The 10324-nt window shown below is 63.4% G+C and overlaps 1 protein-coding gene across 2 annotated transcripts in view; it reads left to right on the top strand.

The window, feature by feature from the left end:
• The first annotated feature begins 3195 nt into the window (after positions 1-3195).
• Positions 3196-10324, top strand: part of CELSR1 (cadherin EGF LAG seven-pass G-type receptor 1) — a 140388-nt gene continuing 133259 nt past the window's right edge. For both annotated transcript variants that reach the window (XM_045464452.1, XM_045464451.1), the window contains exon 1: positions 3196-6932. In XM_045464452.1, coding sequence (XP_045320408.1) covers positions 3302-6932 — 3631 coding nt within the window. In that variant the 5' untranslated portion in view covers positions 3196-3301. The remainder of the gene's footprint in view (positions 6933-10324) is intronic.

The raw sequence follows: 10324 nt of genomic DNA, 5'->3' as shown, positions 1-10324 counted from the left end.
AGCCTCTTTATGCAGTCTTTTTTTTTTTTTTTTTTTTAAGTTTATGTATTTTTGAGAAAGAGAGACAGAGTGCAAGCGGGGAGGGCCAGAGAGGGAGACACAGAATGTGAAGCAGGCTCCAGGCTCTGAGCTGTCAGCACAGAACCTGGTTTGGGGCTCGAACTCATGGACCGCGAGATCATGACCCGAACCGAAGTCCCATGCTTAACTGGCTGAGCCACCCAGGCAGCCCTGTGGTCGTTTTTGTTTTGTTTTGTTTTGTTTTTTTTTAAAGTAATCTCTACCCTCCACACAGGGCTCGAACTCACAACCCTGAGATCAAGAGTCCCATGCTCCGCTGACTGAGCCAGCCAGGTGCCCCTACCGGGTCTTAATAATCCTCTAATGAGGCGAGGAATCCAAACTACTCTTATTTCCAGTCTCTCCTCCAGAGTTAGGCCCTGGCGAAGGTCACACAACCGCTTAGAGTCAGAACTGGACCGCGACCCCTCTGAGGCGCCAGCCCTTTCGGATTTGTGTTGTTCTGCTGACGCACCTAGAACCCCTTCGGTCACTTCGCGAGCTGCAGCCTGCTTTCCTGCAACCCCCCACCCCAGCTGCAGCCTGTTCCCCCACCCCCCACCCCAGCTGCAGCCTGTTCCCCCACCCCCCCACCCCAGCTGCAGCCTGTTTTCCGCAACCCCCCACCCCCATTTAACACTGCAGACACAGTGCCTGTGCATACAGAAAGGTGTATAAAGCCTGAGCGCAGAGTTCGATGTAGGATCATAAAGCCGCTAGCCCTGTCCAGAACTGGACGTCCCCCGCTGCCCAGCCCTCCTCCTGACCACACTCACATCACCTCCTTGCAGTTTCTGAATCTTTCCTCTGTGTGCATTCCTAAACACGCAGTCTGGGCCTGCTTGGGAACCCACACGTGCACGGAACATTGGGGTCTCTCTCTCTCTCTCTCTCTCTCACTCGCTCTCTCGGGACATCATGCTAGCCAGGTCTGTCCATGCGTTCCTTCCTCCCCCCACCCTGGGACCAGGAAGTGGCTCAGAGTGGCCCTGGCGGTTACCTCACAGCCTGCAGGTGTCTTGTTCGGGGAAAGCATGCCCACACCCAAACTCATTCACTGCATTTGAATTTTCAAAAACCGGCAGGCACAGTGCAGCAGAGCCCTTTGTTTATACAAACCCCAACCCAACCTATTTAAAGTTCCTTTTGAGAAATACTCTGGGGTTCTCTCCGGCCAGTCTCTCTGCCTTCCCCTCACCCTGGCCTGGAGCTTTCCACTGCAAAGCTCTGGGCTCGGGATCCTCCTCGTCCTCCCCACTGGAAAACTCCTGCCATCTGATCCTCCCCAACCACGAGGAAGGAGGTCCTGGACGGTCACACTTGAGGGATGATGGACTGTTCTCTTTCCTTCCCCTCCCTCCATGCACACATTTCCCGAAAGGGCTTGCCAGTGGAAACTCCCAGATTAAAAGATTCTAAAGCAAATCTACATTTAAGGCTAATAATAACCTCTTTAAGTCGTTGCTAATGGGAAGAAAATGCTCATTTTTGGCTTCAGCCTAAAGATACTGTATCCAGTAGCTTTGAGCGCTATTGGTTGAGTTCGTCATTTTCTGCTGACCCCTACCCCACCTGCGCTCAGTCTGGAAATGTGGGGGCCAGCACCTCTCTTGTCAAAAGTACCTGCTCGCAACACCTCTCACCCAGATCTTTCTACCCCGGCCGACCCAGGGAGCCTTCTGGGAAGGAGAGACGCCACTGACAGGCCTAGGAGCTGGACTGGGGTTCTGGCACCCAGAGTTCTCCGGAGGGCGAGTGCGTGCCAGCCAGGGGTGGCACAATACTAAAGCCTCGCCGCAGGTGGGGGTGTGGTAGAGTCCTAACCCCCACCCCACAAGCTGTGCTCCGCAGGAGGCGGCGGGGGTTGGGGGGAAATGTCCACCCGTTTCCTGCACATGGCGGCGGTGCGTTGGTCAGGTCTAAAGTTCTCTTGTGTCGTCTTTTCCCCGCAGGAGGCCCCGGGCGTGGAGGCGGTGAAAGGGGTGCTGTCACACTTACAAAGCGCCCGCAGGTGGCTCCCCGATCCCCGGCCGCCGCGCTGCGGGAGGAGCCAGAAGGCCCCCCGACCGGACCGCGCGACCGCGAACGCTCGGACCGGGCGCCCCCGCCATCCCCACGCCAAATCCCAAATGTCAACCCGGGTCATTTTCCTTTTCGTTTACAAGTTGCGCTTTAAACCCAGTGGGACCCGAATTCGCTTAGTTGCCTATCGCGTTTCCAAGCCCAGGGAAGTTCTGTGGCAGTGAAAGCACCTTAGCCTCCGGCATGTTGCTGTAAACGTGTAACCGCACTCCAGCGCTACCCGCGGTCCGCAACCCGGGGCGGGCAATCCGGCCCCCTCCCGGGCACCTCCGCACCCCTCTGTCCCCTCCCGGGTCCCACCTGCGCGGCGGAATCCGCCGACCAATTCTGCCGGCGTAGGCTGGCGGGGGGGGGGGGGGGGGTGGGGATGGGGGGGCGGCTCCGGGCCGCGCCCAGCCAGGGACCAGCAGAGCCACCGCCCCACTGGTAGCGGCCGCCCGGGGGCCCCCTGCCCCGCCTTTCCCGGCCGGGCTCCCTCGGCCCCGCCCCCCCCACCCCTCCCGGGGAGGCCGGGTGGGAGGCCGCAGGGGGAGTGGGCCCGGCCTCCAGCCCCCGCCCCGGCTGCGCCCCCGCGTCTCCATAGCGATCCTCCCGGCGCGCACCTCCGGGCCGGCTCCCCCCCGGGGCCGAACAATACGCGGCGGGGCCGGGGGCGGGGCCCGGCGGGGCCGGGGGCGGGGAGAGCGCGGGCAGAGGGGGCGCGGGCCGAGCGCACCGCCCAGGCAGCAGCCGGCCGCCGGGGTCTGAGCGGCGCGGAGCGGCCCAGCCCGCTCCCGGAGCGCTGCCCCCGCCCTGCCCGGGCCCGCCCCGCTTCCCACGCCGCCCGGCCGAGCCCGCGCGGGAGCCACCTGGAGCCGCCCGGAGCCGCCGCCACCGCAGGTTGATGCGCGGCGCCCTCCCGGGACGCGCAGAGGAGCCATCTTGAAACCAACTTCGCAAACTTTCGCAAAGTGCTCTCGAGGTGGAAGCTGCGGGGGAGACCGGGAGCGCGGCCCCCGGTGTCCCCGCCGGGGCCCCCGGGGAGGCAGGGCGCGGGCCGCCCCGAGGGCCCGGCGCCGGGCGCGCAGGAGCCCTCCCCCGGCCGCGCCGGGTGCATGCGGAGCCGCGCCGGGTGCATGGATTGTGCTCGGGCGCCCGGCTCGGGCTCGGGCTCCGGGCCATGGCGCCGCCGCCGCAGCCGGCCGTGCTGCCCGCGCTGCTGCTCCTGGCTGCGGCCGCCGCCCTGCCCGCGCTGGGGCTGCGAGCTGCCGCCTGGGAGCTGCGCGTGCCCGGCGGCGCCCGCGCCTTCGCCCTCGGGCCCGGCTGGACCTACGCGCTGGACGCTGCGCGCACGCCCCGGGCGCTGCGGGAGCTGCTGGACGTGAGCCGAGACGGGCGACTGGCGGGGAGGCGGCGCGGGCCGGGCGCGGGGCCCCGGGGCTGCGTGCGCCTGGGGGGGCGCCCGCTGCCGCTGCTCGTCCGCCTGACCGCCCGCGGCGCCCCGACGGCACTGAGCCTCCGCCTGAGGGTGCGCGCGCACGGCCCGGGTTGCGCCGCCCGGCCCCGCAGCCGACGGGCCCCCAGCGCTGAGCTGCGGGCGCGGGCTGTGCTCACCGTGCCGGGGCCCGGCGCGGCGCTCTGCTTCCCGGCCTCGGGCGGCGGCGGCGGCGGCGGCGGTGGCGGGGCCACGCTGCACTCGGCACTCGCGGCCCTGACCACGTTCCCCGCCTGCAGCTGCCCGCCGCGCCCCGGCCCCCGCTGCCCACGCCACCCCGTCTGCCTGCCGCCCGGGGGCTCGGCCCGCCTGCGCCTGCTGTGCGCCCTGCGGCGCGCGGCCGGCGCCATCCAGGTGGAGCTGGCGCTGGAGGCGGCCGCGGGGACGCCCTCCCCGTCGCTGTCGCCGTCGCCGTCGCCGCCGAGCCGGCCCCAGGCTGGGGCCGGGGGCCCGCGGCGGGCTCGGCGGGGCGCTGGCGGCAGCACGACCCCGCAGTTCCCGCTGCCTAGCTACCAGGTATCGGTGCCCGAGAACGAGCCAGCGGGCACCGGCGTCATCGAGCTGCGCGCGCACGACCCGGACGAGGGCGAGGCGGGGCGCCTGAGCTACCAGATGGAGGCGCTGTTCGATGAGCGCTCCAACGGCTACTTTCTCATCGACCCCGCCACGGGCGCGGTGAGCACGGCCCGCGCACTGGACCGCGAGACCAAGGACACGCACGTGCTCAAGGTGAGCGCGGTGGACCACGGCTCACCGCGGCGCTCGGCCGCCACCTATCTCACCGTCACGGTCAGCGACACCAACGACCACAGCCCCGTCTTCGAGCAGTCCGAGTACCGTGAGCGCGTGCGTGAGAATCTGGAGGTGGGCTACGAGGTGCTGACCATCCGCGCCACCGACGGCGACGCGCCCTCCAACGCCAACATGCGCTACCGCCTGCTGGAGGGTGCGGGAGGCGTGTTTGAGATCGACTCGCGCTCGGGCGTGGTGCGCACACGCGCGGCGGTGGACCGGGAGGAGGCGGCCGCCTACCAGCTGCTGGTGGAGGCCAACGACCAGGGCCGCAACCCGGGCCCGCTCAGCGCCACAGCCACCGTGCACATCGTGGTGGAGGATGAGAATGACAACTACCCCCAGTTCAGCGAGAAGCGCTACGTGGTCCGGGTGCCCGAGGACGTGGCCGTCAACACGCCCGTGCTGCGCGTGCAGGCCAGCGATCGGGACCAGGGGCAGAACGCGGCCATCCACTACAGCATCGTCAGCGGCAACCTGAAGGGGCAGTTCTACCTGCATTCGCTGAGCGGCAGCCTGGATGTGATCAACCCGCTGGACTTTGAGGCCATCAGGGAGTACACGCTTCGCATCAAGGCCCAGGATGGGGGCCGGCCTCCGCTCATCAACTCCTCGGGGCTGGTCTTGGTGCAGGTGCTGGACGTGAACGACAACGCCCCCATCTTTGTGAGCAGCCCCTTCCAGGCAGCCGTGCTGGAGAACGTGCCTCTGGGCCACTCGGTGCTGCACATCCAGGCCGTGGACGCGGACGCGGGGGAGAACGCGCGTCTGCGCTACCGCCTGGTGGACACGGCTTCGGCCTCCGTGGGCGTGGGCGGCGGTGCTGGGCCTGGGCCCCAAGACCCCGCGGCGCCCGCGGACTTCCCTTTCCAGATCCACAACAGCTCTGGCTGGATCACGGTGTGTGCGGAGCTGGACCGCGAGGAGGTGGAACACTACCGCTTCGGGGTGGAGGCGGTGGACCACGGCTCCCCGCCCATGAGCTCCTCCGCCAGCGTGTCCATCACGGTGCTGGACGTCAACGACAACGACCCGATGTTCACGCAGCCGGTGTACGAGCTGCGTCTGAACGAGGACGCGGCCGTGGGGAGCAGCGTGCTGACCCTGCGGGCCCGCGACCGGGACGCCAACAGCGTGATCACCTACCAGCTCACGGGCGGCAACACTCGGAACCGCTTCGCGCTCAGCAGCCAGAGCGGCGGCGGCCTCATCACCCTGGCGCTGCCGCTGGACTACAAACAGGAGCGGCAGTACGTGCTGGCGGTGGCCGCGTCCGACGGCACGCGCTCGCACACCGCGCAGGTCTTCATCAACGTCACCGACGCCAACACGCACCGGCCGGTCTTCCAGAGCTCGCACTACACGGTGAGCGTCAGCGAGGACCGGCCGGTGGGCACCTCCGTTGCCGTCATCGGTGCCACCGATGAGGACACGGGCGAGAACGCGCGTATCACCTACGTGCTGGAGGACCCGGTTCCGCAGTTCCGCATCGACCCGGACACGGGCACCGTCTACACCATGACCGAGCTGGACTACGAGGACCAGGCCGCCTACACGCTGGCCATCACCGCTCGGGACAACGGCATCCCCCAAAAGTCCGACACCACCTCCCTGGAGATCCTCATCCTCGACGCCAACGACAACGCACCCCGCTTCCTGCGGGATTTCTACCAGGGTTCCGTCTTTGAGGACGTGCCGCCGTCCACCAGCGTCCTCCAGGTGTCTGCCACGGATCGGGACTCGGGCCCCAACGGCCGCCTGCTGTACACCTTCCAGGGTGGGGACGATGGTGACGGCGACTTCTACATCGAGCCCACGTCCGGCGTGATCCGAACCCAGCGCCGGCTGGACCGGGAGAACGTGGCCGTGTACAACCTTCGGGCCTTGGCCGTGGACCGGGGGAGCCCAGCCCCGCTTAGTGCCTCGGTGGAAGTCCAGGTGAGCGTCCTGGACATTAACGACAACCCCCCGGTGTTCGAGAGGGACGAGCTGGAGCTGTTCGTGGAGGAGAACAGCCCGGTGGGCTCCGTGGTGGCGAGGATCCGTGCCAACGACCCCGACGAAGGCCCCAACGCCCAGATCATGTATCAGATCGTGGAGGGCAACGTGCCCGAGGTCTTCCAGCTGGACCTGCTGAGCGGGGACCTGCGTGCTCTGGTCGAGCTGGACTTCGAGGTCCGGCGGGAGTACGTGCTGGTGGTGCAGGCCACGTCCGCCCCGCTCGTGAGCCGGGCCACCGTGCACGTCCGCCTCCTGGACCAGAACGACAACCCGCCGGTGCTGCCCGACTTCCACATCCTCTTCAACAACTACGTCACCAATAAGTCCAACAGCTTCCCCACCGGCGTGATCGGCCGCATCCCGGCCCACGACCCCGACCTCTCCGACAGCCTCAACTACACCTTCCTGCAGGGCAATGAGCTTCAGCTGCTGCTGTTGGACCCTGCCACCGGCGAGTTGCAGCTGAGCCGGGACCTGGACAACAACCGGCCGCTCGAGGCGCTCATGGAGGTGTCTGTTTCCGGTGAGTGGCCGGCAGGGCTCCCGCCAGGCCGCCTGGAGGGCCACGAGCCGCGGGGACCTGCCAGGGGCCCGCCCGGCATGCCGGGGCGCATTTGGGCAGGGCCCGGGCAGCTCTTTGGGGATTTGTGGCCTCCGGTTGGAAGGTTGGTGCCTCGGGCTGGGGGCGTGCTCCCCGCTTAGGCCAAGGGAGTGGGAGGGGTACCCACGCCGCTTCCCACAGCGTTTTTGCTGGGAGCAGGCCTGGGCTGCTTCAAGTTCAAGACCAGGGCTTTTTGGCTCTTTGCTCAGCGGGCTGTGGCTCCTGATTGTGCTATTAAAACCTGGTCTCCAGGGTTAACTGAGTAGTTGTCTGGTGTGCTTGGAGATGCTCGGCAGTCAGCCATCCCTCCCCCTGTCTGGGAAGATCAAAGGTCACTGCCCGCCCCGTGCGCTGGATGGAAATTGCTGGATGGTTCCCTGAGTCACCCTGTAATATGGCTAGAGTTCGCTCCCTTGGTGTCTCTTTTCTGTCTCCTCCAGATAATAACAATCCGGCTCATGTGTGCTTGTCTGTCTGGGAGCTCTTTGAAAAGCGTAGCCTCGTTTGATCTTGGCTTCTGCTCCTGGACGCGGACTTGTAATTTGGGTGTTACTTAGAGGCCTGCCCGCTTCGGCGGCGGAGCCGGTGTGGGAACCCAGCTGGCCCTCTCTGGGGCTGGAGGCGCGCCGAAGACGAAGACGGTCTCGGCTCAGCCGGGCACGTGCTTGGTTGGCGGCAGAGATGTAGTCCTCTGTGCTGCTGACCCCCGTGCGCCAGGCAGGACCCGCAGGGCCAGGGAGAGGGGGACAGATAGAGGCTGTGGGAACTGGGGGACACGGCGGCTTCTCAAAGGGACCTGTGCCTAGAGACGTGGTCGGCTGGCACGGCCAGGTGACCTTAAGGATGAGACCAAACTGTCACCAGGAAAGGCTTGGATCCGTGGGTCATTTGAGTCAAGGTTTTGGTTGACTTATTTCAACAATAAATCATTACGATCCAGGATCACTGTGGGAGCCCTGCCAGCATTAAAAAGTTAGTTTTCCGATTTGTTTTGTCTTCACAGTTGGCCATCGGGGTTGGGTGGCAAACGGTTGTTTCCAGTTTCTGTGGTTTGCTTATAAGGTCTGGAGCCTACAGATCCAGTTGCGAAAGGTGGTGCAGCCCATCAACATGAATTTTGGCCGTGTAGCCCGTCCGCAAGTGGCTATTTCGCGTTCTGTGAAGTTGTGAATTACAGGCAGAGAATACGAATCTGGGCAGAGAGCGAGGAATAAAGAGGCCCTCAGGGAAAACTGTTAACCAGGGTGATGGATATTCCAAGTAATGGCCAATTAAAAAAAAAAAAAAAGGGCTCTTTTCCTGAATGCCCCTTTGCTTGGTTTTGTTTTTTCTTATACAGCTTTACCTGCGGGATGAAGCAGAGTGGAGACAGCCTGTATGAAAGCGAGTTGGCAACATCCTAGGGTTTCGATTTCACAGGGGACACGCGGGGCTTTGGTGGGAGCGGTGTGTGTGGCAGGGTGGATGTTTTGTGTGTCTGAAGCATCAGGAATGTGCCCCCTCCTCCCCACCGCGTCAGCCGGATAACAGGGCTTGGGATGGATTTCATTCACAAGAGGGTAGTTACTGAGCGCTGGCTCGCCCGCCTGGAGGGCCTGTAGTGGGGACCACGGTCGAAGGTGGCTTGGGGATCTGTGCTCCGCAGTGACCGTCTCAGGGACCCAGTGCTGGGCTCTGATCCTGTGGCGACATAACGCTGTGCCACTCGGGCCCTGGGCCTCAAGTCTTGATTCCCCCTCCTGGAAACCAGTGTTTACCTTTAACTGGGTTCTGATCGGACATCGAGCAGTTTTATAAACTCTCCCACTTAGACCGACACTCCTCTGGTATCTGGGAGGTGAGCCGTGTTCTGCCTCTTGCCTCAGAGGAAATTCTCGAAGAATTACTTGCGAAACCGAATATTCCCGTGCCTGATCCCCGGCTCCGGTTCGGGATGGTTTGAATATAGATCACCTCGGGATGATCTACCACCTCAGGCCGTTTGACGGCTCTTTTAAAGCTCCCCGAGAGGGGCGCCTGGGTGGTGCAGTCGGTTAAGCGGCCGACTTCAGCCAGGTCACGATCTCGCGGTCTGGGAGTTCGAGCCCCGCGTCGGGCTCTGGGCTGATGGCTCAGAGCCTGGAGCCTGTTTCCGATTCTGTGTCTCCCTCTCTCTCTGCCCCTCCCCCGTTCATTCATGCTCTGTCTCTCTCTGTCCCAAAAATAAATAAAAACGTTGGGAAAAAAAAAAAAAAAAAGCTCCCCGAGAAGCCAATGACTGGAAACTGGAAAATCTGTAATTGCAAAACAGCACAGCTTTGTGTAGAAACAACACGGCAAAGATCAGTCCTTCCGACTGAGCCAAGGTGGATTCTTAGGTTTTGTGAAGGAACAATGGGGAAAGCTGTTGTTTTGGGCTGACGCGCCGTTTTCACTGAAGTGGTATTGGCTCTCCTGGATTTACAGCCATGCCCTAAAGCCTCTGATGCATTATGACTGCCCTGGAGGGGCTGGACGGAACAGGCGGGCAGTAGGGGTTTGTGGGAGCCAGGCCAGGAAGGGCTGGGGGCCTCCGGCAGAGGGGCCTACCCGGGAAGGTGCACCTGGGGGCGGTGCCCGAGCTGGGGTGCAGGGGGTTGTAGGGGGAGGAGGGCGGTCCCTTTGGCCTGTCCGGGAGTTTTATTCACTACGAGCCTTTGGACTGTGAGGAGATAGCACGGATGGTTTTACGTGGCCTCCGGGGACCAAGACACCGTCGGAAAATGTTTAAAAAAAAATTTTTTTTTTAACGTTTATTTTATTTTTGAGACAGAGAGAGACAGAGCATGAACAGGGGAGGGTCAGAGACAGAGGGAGACACGGAATCCAAAACAGGCTCCGGGCTCCGAGCCGTCAGCACAGAGCCCGACGCGGGGCTCGAACTCACGGACCGCGAGATCGTGACCTGAGCCGAAGTCGGCCGCTCAACCGACTGAGCCGCCCAGGCGCCCCCGGAAAATGTTTTTGACTTCTGAAACGGTCACGTGCAAGTACCTGCCGTTCTTGGATGATATCCAGCGGTACAAAATGTTCGTTGTCTATGCGACGGTTTTTGAACGAGGTTTAAAATTCTGTGATTGGGACCTTACTCTGGACGTTTTAAATTTTTTTTTTTTTTTCAACGTTTATTTATTTTTGGGACAGAGAGAGACAGAGTATGAACGGGGGAGGGGCAGAGAGAGAGGGAGACACAGAATCGGAAACAGGCTCCAGGCTCTGAGCCATCAGCCCAGAGCCCGACGCGGGGCTCAAACTCACGGACCGCGAGATCGTGACCTGGCTGAAGTCGGACGCTT

This window comes from Leopardus geoffroyi, chromosome B4 (assembly GCF_018350155.1).
Source record: "Leopardus geoffroyi isolate Oge1 chromosome B4, O.geoffroyi_Oge1_pat1.0, whole genome shotgun sequence".
Taxonomy (NCBI): domain Eukaryota; kingdom Metazoa; phylum Chordata; class Mammalia; order Carnivora; family Felidae; genus Leopardus; species Leopardus geoffroyi.
This window is presented reverse-complemented; position numbering and strand designations above follow the sequence as displayed.